The sequence below is a fragment of the Protopterus annectens genome, chromosome 1.part2 (assembly GCF_019279795.1).
Source record: "Protopterus annectens isolate FY-2018-M chromosome 1.part2, PAN1.0, whole genome shotgun sequence".
Classification (NCBI taxonomy): Eukaryota; Metazoa; Chordata; order Ceratodontiformes; family Protopteridae; genus Protopterus; species Protopterus annectens.
The window spans coordinates 1,188,578,911-1,188,600,251 of NC_056727.1; the positions used below are offsets into that span (position 1 = coordinate 1,188,578,911).

Genomic DNA, 21,341 nt, shown 5'->3' on the forward strand with positions numbered 1-21,341 from the left:
CTTGACTTTTGATCAAGGAACTTACTTGCTAGTCTTCTCTGAAGAGGCGACCTATTTTTATATAATACAAAACAGGCAATCAGTGCCTCATTATCTAACTAATACACCCAATTCCCTTAACAAATGTTGTGAGAACTCTTAAAAGCAAAAGTTCATAGACCACACAGTTAAATATATATATTCAGTATACAGGATGTTCCAATGTTGTTGTTGTGTCTTTTGGCTTTTCCCGGTTAGGGGTCGCCACAGCGGAACTCCGGTCCGCTAATGATTGGCAGTAGATTTTTACCTGCCGAGTTGCCAGCCATAACGCACAACCTTCAACGAAGGTACGCCCATTCACGCATGTATCCACAAGAAGATGCTTTAGCTGAGAATCGAACAGGACAACGTGTTACTGTGAGGCGACAATGCTACCGCAGCACCACCACCGCAGTTCTGTAGAGGATGTTCCAATATAGATTTTATATATATATATATATATATATATATATATATATATATATATATATATATCTATATATATATTTGTGTGTGTGTATATGTGTGAATGTTTGTGTAGGTGCATGTATATTTTGTCACACATGCACATCATCAAGACACATTTAAATGAAAATAGTTGTCAAACTTTCCTTTCCTCAAAATTATATTTCCTTGAATCATTAAACTAGTTGAAGAAGGAAATCATTTTCTTGTCAGTGAAAAAAAAAAGCCACTAACCTAAACACAAAGTCTGAATAAATATGGGTGCTGTTAAGGAATGGTTGCTTAGCACCATAGTATGTAGGGTTTGGGCTATGGTGTAATTTTTTTACACACACACACACACACACACACACACACACACACACACACACACACACACACACACTCTTTCTTCAGCAGTGTAACTGAGAAAGACTGTTGAAAGAATGGCTGGAAGTGGAAAATAAGATTAAAGATGAGCACTTCAGATTCATATTAGGATGCAGTACAACTTCCAAGATGTTTGCAGTGAAAAAGACACTGGAGATACGGAAAGACCCCAGCTGGGTATTCCTACACTTGGAGAAAGCGTACAACAAGGTTCTAAAGAAAGTAAATTTAAGCAGTCCTGTCATGGTTCAAAGAACTAGAACCATATTGGAATTATTGCTGGCAATGTCCAAGGAACCATTGACACAAGTAACAACTGTGTTAGGTCTCACATAGGGGATCTCAGTGAGAGTAGGTGAGCGTCAAGGTTCAGCCCTAAGCCTACTGCTGCTCATACTTGTGATAAAATATATTAGCAAAAAGTTCTAACAATGTGGCATTATAAGCAGACTCTCTAGGAATTTCAGCAAATGAGAGAGGAATGGAGTCGAAACTTGAAGACACATGGGATGAAGCTGAGTACAGACAAGACAGTTGACATGTCAGCAGATGGGGAAAGTCGGGCAAGATTGGGGAATGTTCCATGTATTCATGCACAGAGATAGAGTCTTATATAAAGTAAAAACTTAGGGATATGATGCACAAATGGATGTTGGGAAGTAGCAGCACTAAATGAAGAAATGGCCCTCAAAGTAGCCCTGTTGAATTACCTGAAAGTAAACAAGTGGTGGGATGGACAGCAAAAACAACTGGCAGAACAATGTGATACACAGGAAGAATTATTATCAGAAGAAACAACTTATTACCTACAGAATGGATAATATAATTTAATACAGAGTATAATGAATGGATTTAGAAAATTAATCTTTTTTATGCATAAGGCAGACTACAAACTGTACAAAGGAGGAAACAAAATGGTGCCCTCCCTGTATTGGAATATGTATAAGGAGACATTATGGAAGTTATCTGACGTAACCATGAAAAAGGCCGAAGGTCATAATAAGATCATCAATGGATTCTATAAGCCCTGTGTTACTACCAGAAGCACTAGAACACAAAATCGAACGTACAAGGTTGATGGTTCAGCAAAATGTTTGCAGATGCTCAGTTTGTAGAAAGCTACAAGGCTCTCAGTAAGTATCAACATACTCAAAAAAACAACAGAATTCTTTTCTTGGGATGAAGATCCTCTTCCTTTAGGCTGAGTGGTTTTACTCTTTTCAGTCCTAGATCTGATTTCATTCTTGTGCTCCTGCACAATGGGGAGAGTTAAATCCCACCATGTAGCACCCCATTGGTTCCAGTCCAGTCATTTTCTGATAAGCCGCTTTAACATTTTACAGAATCACTCGAATGTTCTTCCTCATCCACACGCACGCACATGCATCGTGTATGCATACCTAATACTTGCTGCATGTTTTTGGGGTCAGGGAACAGGAAGCAAGATTACTACCGGCTATTGCACTACTCATATGCAGCAACCTCTAATGCTGAAAACAGTTGGCTTTTTCAAACTTGCAGTCATCAGCACAAGTGGTGCAGCGGTAGCGTTGTTGCCTCACAGCAAGAGGTTCTCCCGTTCGATTCTCGGCCGGAGTGCCTTCTGTGTGGAGTCTGCATGTCCTCCCCGCGGTCGAGTGGCGTTCGAAAGACATGCGTAGAATGGGAGTGCCTTCGTTGAAGGTTGGGCGTCGAGCTGGCACCTCTGCACCCGTAAAAAATCTACTGCCAATCATTAGCGGACCGGAGTTTCGCTGTGGCGACCCCTAATCGGGAAAAGCCGAAAGATGAAGTCCTCAGCACAATGAATGCTAGTCTTTACAACAGAGAAATGCTACCAAACCAGAGGGACTCCCTGAATTACATTGATTGCATTGCATGTTATTGAATGTTGTATCATTGAAAGAGCTTTTTTACCACTCATCCTGATCTCTGTGGGCCAGCACTGTTTCAGATAGCAGGCTCTTGGGAGGGAGGGGGGATTCACATAATCTGAAACTTTAGTAAAAATGTGTCCTAACGTTTCTCTAAAGGTTATAAGAATCTATGATATTACAAGAAAAATGCCTCAGTCTAATAAAAAATCAGAATCTTGAATGGCACTACTCCAAATCTTACTTTTCGTAATATGAGAAAACTAAACTTTTGCTTAGGTCAAGAATTTTGGTTCATATAAAGAATGAATGAGGTCTATTTGTGATTCTGAGATGCCGGTAGTTCCAGTTTTATTACAGAACTAGCTATAGACCAAGGGCTTTGTTTTCCTATATAGGGTATTTAAATCATTTGAGTTAACCAACACAAACATACATACATATGTGCATACATACACAAATAAATAGATTTTTCTGTTACAGAATTGGTTGCTGTCCTGGAGCCATTTATGATATACAAGTTAAAAGGCATGCCACTTGCCGGTCTGCATGAAGTTGTGATTCTCTCCTACTTGTCGATGTGTTTTCTGTGAAGTAAAACTGAATAGATTGTATTAAAGAGTCACAGCAGAGCTTCGACGATATAGCTTAAAACAAACTACAGAAGGTGGCAATAACACAATAACAAAACACAATAGATACGTTCAGGCATAATGGTCGGGGAGGGTTAACTCAAAAAAGAATTCAAAGAATAATGCATTTTAAAGTCAGTTTGCTATATGCTTGGACAGTCAGAGCTGTGGTTTAGACTGTCAAACTTGCAAACTGGTTCATTTGCATTTTTCCTGGTGTGCTGTACTGCATCTCCTGCCTTCTCTTCAGAATGAATGGCAGAAACTCGACATTATCTGCAGGAAAAACTTCCTAGCTGTCACTCGCTGAAGTACTTCCTCACTCCCTAGTCCTAATTAAAGTTGAATTTTTTCAGACTGAAGCCCACATGAATGCCAATAAAGTAACAATGGATCCTATAACAGAGCTAAAGTGATGATTTCTTCTATAGAAAGGTTTCAGACATTTGAGTTTTCTAGTTATCAGTGATGCAGCTTAAAGAAGTCTGTATTTCCAACAGAATGTCTATTAATCTTTTTTTTTGGCATGTTGGATTTATTTAAAATGAAAGATGTACTGTATAATGAAACTCTATGTCGTGGTGCAAAAAATCTCTTACCAGAAAATTTTCATTTAATCTTTAGTGGTGCACACACTTTTTTGTGACTGTCCTTTTCTTAGCAATCATATTTCTTGTTACTGAATCTGACCTCCATTCATCAGCCCCAGGACACCAGGTTTGGAGAATACATATCGCATGCATTGGCGCTCAGCTTTTTAAATGACATTATTAGATCATTATGCTGGAATCTGGAATTTTTGCACCCTGTTCCCTGAGACGTGTGATCTAACGGAATTCCTGTGTCATATACTTAGATCATCTAATCTTATTATAAACAGATCAATACTGCTGCAGCTGAATTACTGTTCATCTAAAATGTAAACAATAAGTGAGCTATTCATTTCAAATGAGCGTCTGCCAAGCCTGCCCATTTTAATTAAAACATATTTTAAAAAAATATCTCATCACTTAAATTGAACAGTGATGGTCGCTTAGCAAGGGCCACGCAATGACAAAAAAATCTTTGTCAGTATTTATTCATTCACTTATAATCACTGTATTTTCTGCTGTTTTCTGCCTTCTAAAAAAATATATATATATATATATATATATATATATATATATATATATATATATACATGTATATATATATATTTGCTTTTCCCGCCTTCCTATACTAGTGTAGTCCAGTTTTCAGGCTAGTGCTGAATTCAGGGCTGTGTTTCAGGTTTCTGAGTTGCCCATACCTTACTTGGATAGCAGGAAGTTTCACTGTTCACCTGTGAGAGAGGGGAGCTTTGAGCAGCCTATCTGTCCCTGGAGGAGTGGTCCCAGCACAGAAGTTTGTAGTCTGTTGGCTATTTTGGGCTAATTCCTATCTCTTTCATTTCCCTGCCATAAAAGCCACCACGTAGTTTTTGGTTTGTATTCAAATCAGCAAGCTCCTACCTGGTGTCCTGCAGAGTCTACAAGCAGCGGAGAACTAAAGAGAGACTTTTGGTGTGGTTTAAGTACCTTTTTCTGCTTTTTATAACTCACTAGTGTGTTTTTTGCCTAAACGCTGATTTTTCAGCGTTTATTGTGATTTATAAGCTTGTACTTATCTGCGTTTGTACTTACCTGACTGCCTGCACTTTTTAAAATCATTTTTTGTTAAAAATTTTGTTTAACTGTTGTAGGCTACACACTAAAGTGCACTAGCCTTTCTGACCATTTAAAGAAAGTCGTTTTATCTGTATCACTGTATTTTCTGCTGTTTTCCTGCCTTCTAAAAAGAAAAAAAATAAATATGTGTATGTATGTATGTATGTATGTATGTATATATATATATATATATATATATATATATATATATATATATATATATATATATATATATATCTTTGCTTTTCCCACCTTTCTATACTAGTGTAGTCCAGTTTTCAGGCTAGTGCTGAATTCAGGGCTGTTTTTCAGGTTTCTGAGTTACCCATACCTTACTTAGATAGCAGGAAGTTTCACTGTTCACCTGTGAGAGAGGGGATCTTTGAGCAGTCTATCTATCCCTGGAGGAGTGGTTCCAGTACATAAGTTTGTAGTCTATTGTCTATTTTGGGCTAATTCCTATCTCTTTCATTTCCCTGCCATAAAAACCATTTTTGCACGGTTTTGCGTACCGCGCAGCGTGGGTTAGCTAAGGTTAAACTATTCCCGGCTCCACAAAGTCTACACTTCAATTTTTCCCTTGGAACTCTTTAAACTCTCAACCTAAGCACTCAACCACACACCTAACGCCCAGCACTAGCTAAAGCTAATAGTAAGCACAACTCCAGCACTAGATTGTCCAGCAGGGCAAGGCTCTTTATTCATCCCAACCAGCCAAAGGTACAAAATAACCCACCCTATTATTCAGGCATGACCAGAGGGCAATTTCCAGTGTATTCTCCTGTCTAGCTAGTGAATCTGGGTATCCTGGGTCCAATGTCACAACTGCCTCATGTACACAGACAACCCTCTCCTCCTACCACTCAACTCTAACACATGTGAGAGATGTAGCTATACAGCTAAACTGGAGGCTAAGCTCTCTCCACCCATGACTGAAACAGTCAGTCGAGAGGAGAAGGTCAACACCTGCATCACACCTCCAGCCTCACATAGACCAACTATACAAGCACAGGCAAAAGATACACATAAACACACAAAATCATACTCGGAGGCTCTAACTAATAACTTACCAAAGAAACAGAGACCTCCAAGGCAGACTCCCAAACAACCCGCACCAGTACATCACATCACCAACCAAACAACACATAAACTACAAAATCAGTGTGCTGCACACTCTCAGTCCTTAAGGCCAAACAGCATACCTAACACACTAGTAATGGGAGACTCCATAGTCAGGCACACTGATGCCCCGCTCACCAGACTGGACAAGGAAAAGGTTACGGTAAGCTGCCTGTCAGGAGCCAGAATCCACCACATAACACAAGCACTCAGGTCACTCCAGAACATTACAAATATGACTCTGTCATCGTACATGTTGGTGTGAATGACCTAAGACGTACCTCCCTGGACTACATGAAAAGAGACATGGAAGAGCTCTCTGATCATGTAGCCCAGGCGGGTATGACCCTGAACCTGAGTAGCATTCTGCCCTCTCCAAGAATGATACCACAGTATAAAGAAAAAAATGATCGGCTTCAACAATTGGCTAAACTTCTGGTGTCATTCAAAGGGGATCCAGTATCTGTCAGCCTGGGACAACATGCTCGACAAGCCTCATTGCTTCGCAAGAGATGGCTTGCACCTGTCTCCCCTAGGCTTTCGAATACTGGCCAAGGCTCTTGCTGTCTCCATTGTGCCTTTTTTAGGCAAGGCCCAAAAGTCAAACAGGCCACCATAACCAGTACAAAAAACAAGAAAATGAGGGTTATGCTACTCAATGCCAGGAGTTTAAATCTCAAAATGCACATGCTCACAGCACTTCTCAGTATGGAGAACGTCGACATCTGTGCAGTAACAGAAACCTGGTTTAAGGCTCCAGAGAGCACCCAAGCACTACTGGGATACAACTCATACCACACATTTCGGCCACAGAACACGGACCGAGCAACCAAAGGAGGGGGAGTATCCATATTCATCAAGGATACTCACACCTCCAGGTTAATGGCACAACATGATACTACAGAGATCATCCATGTGCAACTAACGCAAGGCAAAACTGAAATGCAATTTGTGGCTTGCTGCAGATCACCCTCCATGTCCCAGGATCAACACTCAACCTTCGTGGAGACACTGGAAAACATTAAGGTCCTGCAAAACACCCTGATATTGGGCGATTTCAATTACCCCTCCATCAACTGGGAAAACTACTCTAGTACTAACTCCCAAGCCCAGCGATTCCTGGAATTTATCAACTCAAATGCCTTGGATCAGCTGGTAAACTCCCCAACCAGAGGTGGAAACATACTATACCTGGTCATCACCAACATGAGCGACAGGTGCTCCACACCGGAGGTAAACCAGTCACTGGTTAGATCTGATCATAAACTAATCACAGTGGATGTCCACACCCCACCATCTCCCCCACACAAGGTAACCTCAGTGAAAAACTTTCCCAAAGCCAACTTCACACAGCTCAAGACTGAGGTGGGTAGCTTCATACCCCCCACACCTAGGGATAACTCCGCCCAAAATGCAGAAGTCTTTACAAATGCACTCGATCAACACCTATACATGTAAGGATGTATGGATCGTGCCATCCCTAGTAAAACCAAGACTCACTCCTCCACGAGAAGGAAACCAGTCTGGTGGACCCCGGCAATCAACAAACTGTGCAATAGAAGGAGGAAACTAGTCCAGAAGAAAAGCAAATCCCAAGAAGGGAAGACATCCCTGACCAGTATTAGTAAAAAACTTAGGTCCCTTATAAAATCTTTCAAGGCAAATTTTGAAAGAAAGATAGCCAAGGATTCGAAAGAAAACCACAAAGCCTTCTATGGCTACGTAAAGAATCTAAGTGGCAAATCACAGATATGTGCCGAGCTAGTGCAAAATAGCACAAAATATATGTAACCTACGGACATCGCCAACATCCTGGCAGATAGATTTTGTGCCAACTTCACCCCCCTATCACCCCCAAAAGGACCCATAGTAATACATGAAGAGTCCAGCATCCCTGAAATCACAGAAGCACAAGTAAAAATAGCCCTTACAAAAGACAAAAACAGCATCAGTGGGGCCAGACAGAGTCCCAGGCTGCGCCCTGCATGAACTGCAAGATGAACTAAGCCCTCTCCTAAAGAAACTTTTCAACCTCAGCCTATCCACAGGCTATGTGCCCTTGGAATGGCGCACAGCAACGGTTATTCCACTTTACAAAGGGAGAGCAACAACTGACCCTGGTAACTATCGCCCTATAAGCCTGACCAGCCTGGTCTGCAAGGCTATGGAGCGTATCATCATGGACCTCATTAACAAGGACATAGGAGACCTCCAAACACTTGACCCAACTCAGTTTGGCTTTAAGGGCAGATCATGCCTACTGAACCTGGTTGACTTCTTCAAAACAGTCACCAAACCATTGACGAGGATAAGGTGGTTCATACAGCCTACCTAGACCTTGCCAAGGCTTTCAACACCATTCCTTACTTGGGTATCATAGACAAACTCATCAGCCTAAACATAAACCCCTACGTCACGAGATGGGTTGCCAGTTGGCTTACAGACAGAACCCACTCGATAAGAATAGCGGGATTCATGTCCGACTCTAAACCAGTCACAAGTGGGGTCCCCCAGGGTTCAGTCTTGGGCCCACTACTGTTCGGCATATATTTCTCAGAAGTACAGGCAAACACAAAAGGTCTATGGCTGACCAAATTTGCTGATGACTGCAAGCTGGGAACCATAATTGACACTCCAGCTGACATGGACATTCTCCAGAAGGGCCTCACCTAGACTGACACATGGTGTTAAAGTCATGGGCTCAAGGTAAATGCCAAAAAATGCATAGTCATCCCGTTTGGGAAGAACAAAACACCCACGAACTACCACATTGGTGGCAGCCCCCTTAATTTAGAAGAGGTAATAAGAGACCTGGGGACTTGGGTAGATAGTAATCTCTCGTTTGACAATCACATCACCAAAGTAGTTAGGAAATCCTTCTATGTAGCCCATCTAGTTACTAAAGGGAATCTAGAAATAAAGAGGTAATAGTGCCCCTATACTCGTCACTCATCAGACCCATCATAGAGTACAATGCCCCTTTGGGATGTACCTCACAAGACACTACCAGCAGCTGGAGAGACCACAGAAGTACCTCACCAAGAGGATCACAAGCCTCAAACATATGCCATATGCAGCCAGACTGAAAAAACTCTGGCTTTACTCAGTGGCATACCACTTGCTCAGAGGTGATCTCTGCCTAACCTACAAAGCCATGTTCAACTCAGAATTGATGGACATGCTCCACTTAAAGAAATCCAAGTCACTACGAGCCACATGCTCCAGTGAGCTAAACCTCAACACTATAATAAATAGAACATGCTGGAGGGACAGATTCCAGTCACAGAGACTCCCCACACTTTGGAACAAAATCCCTAATTACATTAGACAGAGCACCTCAATATTACTCTTCAAGAAGAACCTTGACGAGTGGATGGGAAATAGAAAGTACACCCCGGGGATTACATCTATGGCTCTGCTTGACAGAGGCGCAGCTAACTAATTTATGGGGTGACTAAAGCCGACACTTATGGGCTAGGCTTATAAATGCCCTGGGCAGATAGCCTAGTATCTACCTATGAACCTATAAGTCTGCACAAGGCAGCAAATTTAATCCTAAATAGGATATCATTGTATCACAATGAACACATACACACACGTGCACACACTCACACACACACACACACACACACACACACACACACACACACACACACACACACACTTGGGTATTATCCACCCTTGCCAATGAATCTATTTCATGCCTTTTAGAAGTTAGATGAAACCAGGTCACCCACACATCCAGCAAACAAAACACCCTTATGAACACAGAACATATAGACTGTGCACAGAAACACCCCAGCCAAGAATCAAACCAGCGAACAATGCCAGCCATCATGGCACTGTGCCATCCCCATGTTCATCTTCATTTAAACTTGATAAGGTTTATTCTTTTTGGATTGAGTAATTTTCCAGCAATTCCAACTGTAGCCCAAACTCTGATTCTTTGTTATGTCCTTACATGAAACCAGATAGTCATCTTCTCCCAGCCAGAGCACATGTGAAAAAGCAATTCAGTTCCATCTAAATGTCACCATATTTTCCCACTGAAGAAAAAAATAAATAGATAATAAATAATTTATGTTGCAGTAACTCTTAACTGTAACAGGAAAACTACAGTTGTATTCCATGTAAGCTACAGTCAAACTGGATTTTAAATGGAGCAGTTCATCTGCTTATGACTTTCTGTGGAAACGGCATGCATCATGTTTCCTTTGTGTTTTTTACCTTTCAGTTTTAGTTTTGCTGCTGTATTTTAGTGTGAATTAAGGTATATATGTAGTTAATTAATAAACATACTAAGTGCTTTTAAAAGTATATGTAGTTAATTAATAAACATACTAAGTGCTTTTAAAAGTCTGCGTTGGTGGTGCTGCGGTAGCGTTGTCGCTTCACAGTAAGACTCTTTCCGGTTCGATTCTCAGCAAGAGCGTCTTCTGCATGGAGACATGCGTGAATGGGCGTACCTTCGTTGAGGGTTGTGTGTCAGGGCTGGCAACTCGGCACGTAAAAATCAACTGCCAATCATTAGCGGACCGGAGTTCCGCTGTGGCGACCCCTAACTGGGAAAAGCCGAAAGACACAACAACAACTAAGTGCTTTTAAAAAAAATGTTTTCAAATATTCCGTATGCAATTCAACAAAACACATGCTTTCAGTGGAAAGTACTAGAGCAGTTTTTTTTACTAATGCATGGATGAGTTGTGACACGTCTTTGCACTTCTTGCCTACTGTTAAATCACAGCTGCTTGTGTTGAGTACTATCCTACATTTTCATTATCCCACCGTGTAGCAGGGCATTATGACCTGTATGTGCAGTTACATTTGAGTCAGCTGAATCTATGCTTATCTACATTTATCAGCACATTTAGAAGGTGTTTTCATATGATTCTCCTAATTCCTTGGTATCCCATTCTAAACATTCTTGTGTTTAGGCTCTGTCTTGCACCTTGGGGTAAGCTCTGGTTAGAGAAGTTGTCCAATGTTTTCAAATAAGCCTGCTAAAGTTTTGGGCTGTATATTGTATACCTGCAAAAGTAAAATCTGGTCGCATATATTTAAAATAGATGTAGTAGGGCATGTTCTGAATTTTAGTTAGCACTGAATGTACTAAGAACTAAGAGTATAGCAGGAAAAACATACAATTCAACATCCATGAATGATATCCCAGCAGCCTCTAGGACACAATTCCTTTGCAAAAAAAATCGTAATAGTTACATCATATTTAAATGTCTTATGCATTGAAGCACAACTCAAATGTACTGGGGGCAAGTTAATCACAATCTTATATCCTGTGGGCCACAGAGTCATAACCAGTTCTGTAGGATATTCCTTTGCAACTCAAAAGTGGCCCTGCAAAACCTACACTGGACTGCTCAGCATGTACAGAAGAGTTCATTCGGTAACAAAATGGAACAGTGATGGTCGCCTAGCAGGGGTAATGTATGCCCGTGTAAACATACACCACTCGGCCCATGACAATTTTTATAAATAGGGGCTTTAAAAGTCTAAATGCCCTAATCAGTTCGATTTTCCCTTATTCTTTGCTATAAGTGAACATATTTAATAATTTCACTAAATGTTTGGATGTGAATTTTAGTGTTTGCTGATGTATACTTCTTCCTAGCAGCTAGTAGGTTAGTATGGTGAAAAGGCAAGCAATGCTAATTCTGTGTCTCCAGTGGTGACTAATCTCTGTTTCCAATTATCTGTCAGTAGGGGATAGGAATAAGGAGAGATTAACATAGGAGTGCCCTTCCCCCAGGTTGGGCTTAGCTGTGCATTTTCACAGCAGGACAAAGTTTTAGTTGCATTGTTATTCAAGACACTTCCCTGGTTCTTTCTATTGTCAGTTCTGCCCACCCCAATGAAACAAAACAGTAAGGGAGGTCTAGCTAACTTGTCAGCCCCAAGGAAGTGGGATCCCCACAGGATTTTGTAACACTTAAGTTCTTCTGTTACCTTCCAGGTGCTGCTTTGACTTTATGGAATTCAGGACATTGTGTGGCAGCAGTATTGTGTATTAGGCTGGGGCGAGGAGTGCTAAGTGAAGGCTCCCAACACCTCATTTGTCCTTTAATTGCAGCTTAATGGGGGTGCCAAATTCCACTGTTCTGAAATGAGATTGGATTAGGTGAAAAGTTTGGCAGGCAAAGGAGCTACTCAGTTAGCATGTAAGAGTAATTATCCCTTGTTAGTTCATACCAAGTTATTCATTTATTTAACTTGCTCACTGTGCAGAGCTGCAGATCCAGTTGTACCCTGTTTAGCCACAACCTGAGCAGTAGGGCAGGTACAAACTAATGCATTTATTACATGTCATATGAATGGAGTCAATGATTCACAGATGAGCATAAAACATCTGAAAACACAATGCACTTTGCAGTTAGACAGTATACAGTATGTCACCAGAAGAAGAAGACTTGATATATGTTATTTATTGTTATTGCTGCGGTAGCATTGTAGCCTCACAGTAAGACGCTGTCCGGTTCGATTCTCAGCTAGAGCGTCTTCTGCATGGAGACATGCATGAATGGGCGTACCTTCGTTGAAGGTTGTGCGTCAGGCCTGGCAAGCCGGTACGTAAAAATCAACTGCCAGTCATTAGCAGACCGGAGTTCTGCTGTAGCGACCTCTAACCGGGAAAAGCCGAAAGAAACAAACAAAGTGAAGGGAAACTGAATGTACTAATGAACAGCTGGGCAGCATTGATGCTTTTATTGTGATAGAAACCAAAGCTTAATTGTGCATTGGTATTTACTTGCTTCTTTTCTGGGGGTGGGGGGGTCTTGCCTGTATTGAACATAGTCTTATCAAAATAAAAATGGTTGTGGTTTCTGTCAACAGAGACTGAGGTAAACAAATAATGACAAACCTGTAAAACTGGCTTAAACAGTTACAGATTTGATTCTTCCTGTTTACTGATGCTGTTGTCTGATCAGTCTCCTTCTTGTGACAATATTGTAAGGGATTTTGGAGTATGTATTTCACCGAGGGTTACCACCAATCGAATTAGAGGGATTTATTTGATCATATGACTAAGAACAGGAGCTGCTATATATTGAATATGCAGTCTGCATGGAATTTTAGCAAGGCTTTTAAATACTACCCTGTTCATGAACACATCATTTAGTACAAAATAACATCAGAAGCTATTGATGGAATTAAAATTTTTCTGTAATGACCTGTGCAGGAGAAGTGCACATCACTGTTTCATTACCAAAACTGCTCAGCATCTTAGGGGGAAGGTGTGCCTGACTGAAGAGGACAGCACTAGCCACAGCAGGGTATGTTCAACAGATGGAGTAGAAAACTAAGAACTTGAGTTAGAGCACTAGTTGGGTTCTGTCGTCTGAGTTCAGCATTTAAAGCGCAGCAACATGTACTTGGTCAGGAAGGCACAGGACAGGAACGCCTGGTCTGTGTGCCAAATTTGGTAACTGTGGCTTAGGAACGAGAGAGGGATGTATTGTATCTGATAAACACTCAAGTAATGAAACCTTTGAAAATGTTGTGAAGAGATGTAACAGAAGGTTGTCCTGTACATTGAAAGATATACCAGACAGTGGTTGTTCAACAGGCACTGAAACTGGAGCTCACATCTTCAGTGGGGCTTAGGTAAGTAAACCCATGGAAGGGCTGTGAAGGCCACACCTTAAGTTCTGTCTAGAGGCCATTTAATGAAAAGTATATCAAAGTGCAGGAAGGAATCTGGAGGAAAGCTACCGGAATGTTCTGCTGAACAGATGAGAGGAGTAACATCAGTGACTAATGGAGCTCTTTTCTGGTAAGATCAGAGGAGTGAGTGTGTCATGAAATTGGTGAAAAGGGTCACGCTGGGGAGGCATGACAGGGTCATTCTGAACAGGAAAAAAAGTGGGGATGGAGGAAGCAGAGTCGGTAGGTTGTAGGGATTACGCACTCATTGAATCTCTGAAAGTTATTTTCACAGAAACAACTATTGGATAATGTAAAGGACAGCTGGGTTAACTGGTAGAGAGGGAACCCACAGAGGCATTCAAGAGTGTATGGGACTTGAAAATAAGGTAATGGGGAGGGTAGAGATAGATGGACAGAGGTAGAATGTTAAATACTCTAAAAAAGAGCAAACTAAGTAGGCTTATTATTTTCCTCTTCTGCAGCCGAGCAAATGTAGTGTTAAAACCTGTAAAAAGAAGAGCATGAAGGTATTTTACTTCCTGTCTTAGTCCCTTCAAGTGTGTATGCTGTTACTAATTGTTTGTATTTAGTTAATATTGTCATGGTAATGACTCACAAGTCTTCCCTTCTTCACAAAGGGCTTTAGGCTGTTTTTCTTATCCATTCTTCCTGCATAATTGGCTAGTTTGATTTATTTTCTTCATTACATTTAGCTGCTCTCCTCACTGGTGGAAAATGGAGGAGAAAACAGACTGTGAAAGAGTTTAGTTGGATATTCATATGGAATTTACCTTATAGCGATCTTTTGTTTAATTACAACTGCGGTGATAGTGGTGTAAAGGGAAAATGGATTGGGTGGTTTATACATGAACAGGTATCCATTTTTTCCGAAGGAATAACAGAGTGGTCTTCCAACTCAGATGTTATATTTCTTTGTAGCTCTTTCAGGAAAGAAGGAGACTGTAAGCTTCTTTAGTCTGCCATTTAAGTGCATCAGACTTTCTACCTCAGTTCCATATCTTCCTTCCTTCCCTCATACTATTTTTGCATTGCTCTCATGCCATCTTGAATGCATGTGTCATTACCATTCCACAACCCATTCCTGTAGTCCATCCAGCCTGTTTTTATTTATTTCTTAACCAGAGTGCAGCACTAATCCTGAGGACCTTTTCCAGACTCTGCCGTAGTAGTACTATCTACTTAAGATTCCCGATCTGCATCACACTATAGCATACCTCACAACTGTCCAGATTTTTTGTAGAATGTCCAGATTTATCCCTCATATTTTTGACCTTTTCCTCATAAAATTTGTGTTTTTTCTGGCAAATGATCCAGGACTGATGTCACTAAATAATGATAGACATTAGAATTTCAGACTTCATACCCATCAGAAACTGTATGCTAACGCAAATCCTATTATTCTATCAACTTTTTAAATTAACAAGAGTGACATTTAAAAATTATCCCTATTTTTTGAGCCTTTGTCTCTCCATTATTTTTGGCTTTGTCCAGATCTCTTGTACTAGGAGGTTGATAGATATGCACTATAGGCAATTGGAAGCTAAGAGAATCAAACCCTGGAGTACAGGAAACCGGCTCCCTAACTGCCAATGGTTTTAATCCTGTGTGATAACTGATGTAACCTACCCTTCTCTGCTACTCCTATTATTGTGTCATCGACAAAGAGGTCGATCCTTTTCTTTATTCTGTCAGATATGTCTGAGAAAAATACATTGAAGAGTGTTGCTCCCAGGAAAAATCCCAGAATCCATCTGTTTAACAGCCACTTGTAATGATTAAAAGCCATCTTTTATCAACCAGTGTTATATTTGAGTTCATCCCCACATTTGGCTCAGTCTTAGTTACTGTTACAAAAAATGTATCTTTTGGACTTTGAAAGTAATACACTTTGTGAGGTTACATAACCTCTCCCTAATTCTGTTGCCATCGGGAGTGAAGGTGACCTCTGTCAACGTCTGTAGCTATGGCTTATTTATATTTTCAGAGTCTAGAATACATACTTAGTATTACTTACTACATCAAAGTTTTTGTATCTCCTGTTGAATTAGCTGCAGGTACTAATTTTTGTGGCCATATCTACACCCAAACTGCTCATCCTTCTTTTCTTTGGACAGAGGATATATGAAAGAATGTAAAATAAATTTTCATATTATTCTCACGAAAATAATGCTGCTGCATTACACTCAACCTCACTTTGTAAACAATGTGCACATCTGTCTAAAGGCTGTCTGTACATACTTAAGAAACGTAGGTATTGATGTGTGTGATAAACATCACTGCTGCATTATGGTTTGAAGTCGCGGTGGTGCAGTGGTAGCGTTGTTGCTTCACAGCAAGAGGTTCTCCTGTTCGATTCTTGGCTGGTTTGCCTTCTGTGTGGAGTCTGCATGTCCTCTCCACAGTCGAGTGTCGTTCGAAAGACGTGCATAGAATGGGCATGTCTTCATTGAAGGTTGGGCATCGAGCTGGCACCTCGGCACCGTAAAAAAATCTACTGCCAATCATTAGCGGACTGGAGTTCCGCTGTGGCGAACCCTAACTAGGAAAAGCCAAAAGAAGAACAACATCATAGGTAGTTACTAGGCATGCTATCCAACAGACCATTAAGGAGCCAAGACCAGTTTTTCAATTGCCTCAAAGCTTGGTCTGCCTAAGTGATTTGCTTAAGGTCATACAGAAAGCAAATGAATGCTTATAGAATCAAACACTGGACCACAGGAAACAACTCATTAGAAGGTCATAGCCTTAATCTTCTGCGACACACACGGACAGACACATACACACAAATATATACATCTATATCGAATATATATGTGTATGTGTGTATATATATTATATATATATATATATATATATATATATATATATATGTGTGTGTGTATGTGTGTGTATATATATGTATGTGTGTGTGTATATTATATATATATATATATATATATATATATATATATATGTATATATATATATATATATAAAATATATATGTATATGTATGGGTGTATATATACATATATATATGTATATGTAATATATATCTATCTATATATATATATATATATATATATATATATATATATATATATATATATATATATATACACATATATGTATGTGTATATATATATATATATATATATATATATATATATATATATATATATATATATATATATATATATATAGTATTGTAGCAATAACTTGGTCACTGTAAGTTTCCCACCATGGAGCACATATGCTGTCCTTGGGAATTATTCCTAGATAAATGTCTTCCTTTTAGTTGATTTTCCAGAGTTTTACAAACATCCCCAGGGTGGAACTGAACTTCTGTCTTAACTCAGTGCATTAGTCAACATATAGCTAAAATGGAAAGCAGCCCATGATGTGTTTAGATCTTTCTTGTTTTTTTTTTTGCCACAGTAGGTGTTCCATAATTAGTTCATCTGTCTGTTCCTTCCAGCGGACTTGTGAAAAGTGACAAGTACGCTGTTTAGAAACCATTTTTGTTTTTATTTTACACCATACAGTACTTTTTTCAAATGAGTCGTGCTAGCTTTAATTACATTTTGTACTGTTCTTTCTTGCATTAGTATGGGCAGGTATAGAAATCTAAGCTCTCCAAACTGTTATCCTTTAGAGAGATCATGAGAAATATGTACTTAGTGGTATACTGTGAATATGCCTGCCTGTCCAGGTGTAGCCAGGTATACTGTGAATATGCCTGCCTGTCCAGGTGTAGCCAGGTATACTGTGAGTATGCCTGGCTACATCCTTGCCTGTAAGGCAACAAATTATGATTTTCTTTTTCAGAATTCAAACTGGAATAGCACCTTATCCGTTCTTGTTGCTACCAGTTCAGATAGTTGCCTTTGTAGTCTGGTAGGTATACCTAGTCCAGGTTGTTTTTTCCTGTATGAACAGTAGCTTTTTAGAATGATTTTTTTCTTTTTTTAAAACTCCACATTTGAGCATCTAGTACACCATTTCCCAGATTTCTGCTGTGCTCTGGACATGGAGGTTACAAGCTTGACCTCCTACCGTATCCATTCAGATATTCCTGCTCATCAGAAGTTTGGTTGGGTTGATAGGTCATGAGGTCACATATCACCACAAAATACCAAAGCCATTAAAAGCATAAAAAAGGAGAGAATCTATTGCTTTTCCTCCCTTTCTTACAAGGGATAAAATGCTGTTTTGGGATATCAGTGCTTCACTTCCTAGATGGCCATGTGGCAGTCTCTGCTTCTTCCTAACCATGGGTCACCAGTGTTGCAGACATTTATTTACTGCTGGCTTGCTGTAGTGCCACATTAACATACAGCTGTGCTGTTTTCTACTTATATATGTATAGTAGGTGATATAGTTTACTTTGCCTGACTCTGTGATTTCTTTTTCTACTTACGTATGTATAGTAGCTGATGTAGTTTACTTTGCATGACTCTGTGATTTGTCAAGCCCTCTCAGCTTTGCTGAATCTCCCCCTCCTTAATCACAATATTGTAATTGCACCTGTTCAGCTGCATCCATCTTTAGGGATGGAGGGTCTATTTAAGCAGAAAGAGCTTTGACGTTAATCACTTTTTTTTTTCATTTTTAAACTGCTACTTGCTGAAAGTCAACTCTGAGAAAGCATTTATTAATGGAGTTCTTTCCTCAAAGACCTTCACTAGCAAAATTATTTGTAAACTAGCGCAAACATGATATTTCAAATAATTTGAGTTTGGTTAGCAGTTACTCCACCACTAGAGAACCTGTGGATATTGTCTGTAGTGCCTAGAAGGCCCCTGTGCTGTAGTGTGCCTTTCAGAAATATTCACAAATAGAACAAGTAGAAAAGAAATAGTTGAACAAGAAGGTAAATATTAAAGAAAAAAAATATATATGTATAAGATTGTAATATTGCCAGAATGATTGTCTCCACTGTTCCAGAAAGAAAAATGATGCTCCTGCAAAATGGCAAATTGACATTTGTAGCACTGCTCTTGAAACAGTGTAATGATTTAAGTAATATTTTATAGTTAAATGAAAACCAATGTTCTGCTTGCATATTTTGTGTTTCTGATTAACTCATTTCACCTGATCCAATGTCTGTGCTCTTCATCCAAAAGAGTCTATTTTATGTAGTGTGTGAAATAACTTTTCTGGCTAGTGTATTGAATGATATCTTGTTTCTCCTCTCCATGGACAGCTCCTTCTCCGGTCCAGACAATAAATCTACACGCTACTACTTCTTCCAGCATTTCGTTATCCTGGTCACCACCAGACAGACCGAATGGAATCATTCTCGACTATGAGGTCAAGTACTTTGAAAAGGTATTAACCAGTTCAGTGCCTTGAAGGGTTGTGGTTAGTAACAACATACATTTGGTCCTGGTCTTTATTTTGCTTCCTATTTTTGTCACATGAAGTCTGTATGTTACTCTTGTCATATCTGTTTAGCCAAAATTATCATGGCCATGCTCGTGACTCTTCCCTTGTTCACAGTAATTTTAGTCCGTTTTCCTCAGTCATTCATTCGTCCTGTAGAGTTGGTTAGGTTGGGTGTTCACTTCATTACTTTTACTTGTTCTGCTGATCAGGAGTGCTACCTATGTAACCCCCATCCCAAATTATATCTGAAACAGGCACCTATATTTGCTGTGTCAAGCCATGCCTGTTAACATTGTGATTGCTTTACTGCAGGGTACAAGAATATAATGGGTATCCTTACAGTTCTTAGGCTCCATTCCATGTGTGAGTTCTTCTGGGAAATTCTCCAGTCCTGTTTAACCAGTGGTCTACTTTTCATATTCTTCCACATTCCTGTTTTTGTTTCTTCTTTGTTAAATTCTAGACCATCTTGCTTATTAATTTTCTCCTGGTCCATCCGCTTGTCCTCTTCATTTGGTCTCTTCCCTTTCTATGGAGAGTCCTGAACTCCTGACCGTACCTCATTACTTTTAGTCTTCCCCACCTCTGTTGTACTAATTTCCCTCTCTAGCCCAGGAAGAATCTCCTACTACCTTCTCTTTCTCTTTTCCCTGTCCCAGTTGTACCTCTTCTTGTCATTGGTTTTCATTTTTTTTTCCTTCAAGGCTTACTCATGGCTAGATTCCATACCTCTCATCTCACTCAGCTGTCTTGTCCCCCCCTTTCTTTTCCCAGTCTATGTCCACTTGCCACCCCATTCTTGGTCCTGCTAGTCTGTTGCTCATGTCAAACAATGGATAAAAGCACACTTTTTTGTGTGATTTTGTTTGTCAAGGTTCCTGAGTTTATCTTGGTCAGTGCTTTATATTTTTCAACTCTGCTAGCTGGAAAAGGCAGTAACTTTTTTTTTTTTTGATAGGAAACAAAGAGAGAGCCATGGGCATTTAGAGGAAATGCAAATGCAGTTTATGTTCAAGAAATGATTGTTGTAGTTATCATTTAAAGTTAAAAATCTCATTTTTTAGGTAAACCAGTAAACACAGGGCACGTGGCAACATATTTTTATGTATGGTATAAATAAGGACTGGACTTGTTTGGGAGAATATGTGGTTAAACTGATCAGTATTTTTCCTTGGAAAAGGAATTGGAAATTGGAACTGACTTAATAGTGTTAGGAATAACAGAGATTTTCTGAACCCACTGATAGAAGGCGATTAACACCTGCTTATCATCCATTTTATACCTATTCATTCCGTATCAAGGACCACCGCTGGCCTATGGAATCCTAATTGCCATGACAATATGAACACCAACTTTTTTTTTCACTCTCATGCCCTGATGTGCAATGTCTGTGCAATAAGCAAGTGCAATACTTAATTGGGATGTCTGTTGGCATCCCCAGTCTCCTGCAGTAATCTGGCTTCTCTTAGGGGTTGTCAAGCAGCAGAAAATCCATTGCTCTACTTCTTCTAAGTGATGAGAGGTGGGCGTTGGATGCCTGAGCCTCCCTTGTCATGGTCAGCCCTCTGGTGTGTGTCCAAAGACTCAAACCTAAATCTCCACAACTGCAGGCAAAAGCTTGTCCTTTGTACCAACTAATGCACAGCTCAGCAATTCTGAATGCAGTCTAGTCATGGAGGTCCTACACTGGACACAGGTCCAGAAGGTTTCAGTTAAATGGTAATGGTTGGGCATCTAGTAAGTTGGTATTATTAACGAGTGGATATGAAGATAAAAAGATGAAACGTATGTTCAACTACCATTCCTGAGTATCTGATCATTAATAATAATGAACAAGCTGACAGCAAAAGTCATTATGGGTCTTTTTTCTTATATACTGCATGTTTTTTGTATTTATTTTGGTTAGCTATTCTAAGCTTTTATTGCAGACTGCTGAACATAGCCTTTGTTCTTTCTTATCTAACAAATAACTCAATGAACATATGATAGAAATCCCTAAACATATACATTTCTTCTGTCTTTTCTAGCCTTTATGTTCATATAATTCAGGGTTATCACAATGGATGGGAGAAGGGGAAGTCTGAAGCATACACCCCTCTAATCAAGTTTTTACCTTTTTGCACATTTTA

At 39.8% G+C, this 21,341-nt stretch overlaps 1 protein-coding gene across 5 annotated transcripts in view; it reads left to right on the forward strand.

The window, feature by feature from the left end:
• The window catches only part of EPHB3 (EPH receptor B3), a 231,858-nt gene that overhangs the window by 160,676 nt on the left and 49,841 nt on the right, over positions 1-21,341 (forward strand). For all 5 annotated transcript variants that reach the window (XM_044060044.1, XM_044060039.1, XM_044060041.1 and 2 more), the window contains exon 6: positions 19,031-19,155. In XM_044060044.1, coding sequence (XP_043915979.1) covers positions 19,031-19,155 — 125 coding nt within the window. The remainder of the gene's footprint in view (positions 1-19,030; positions 19,156-21,341) is intronic.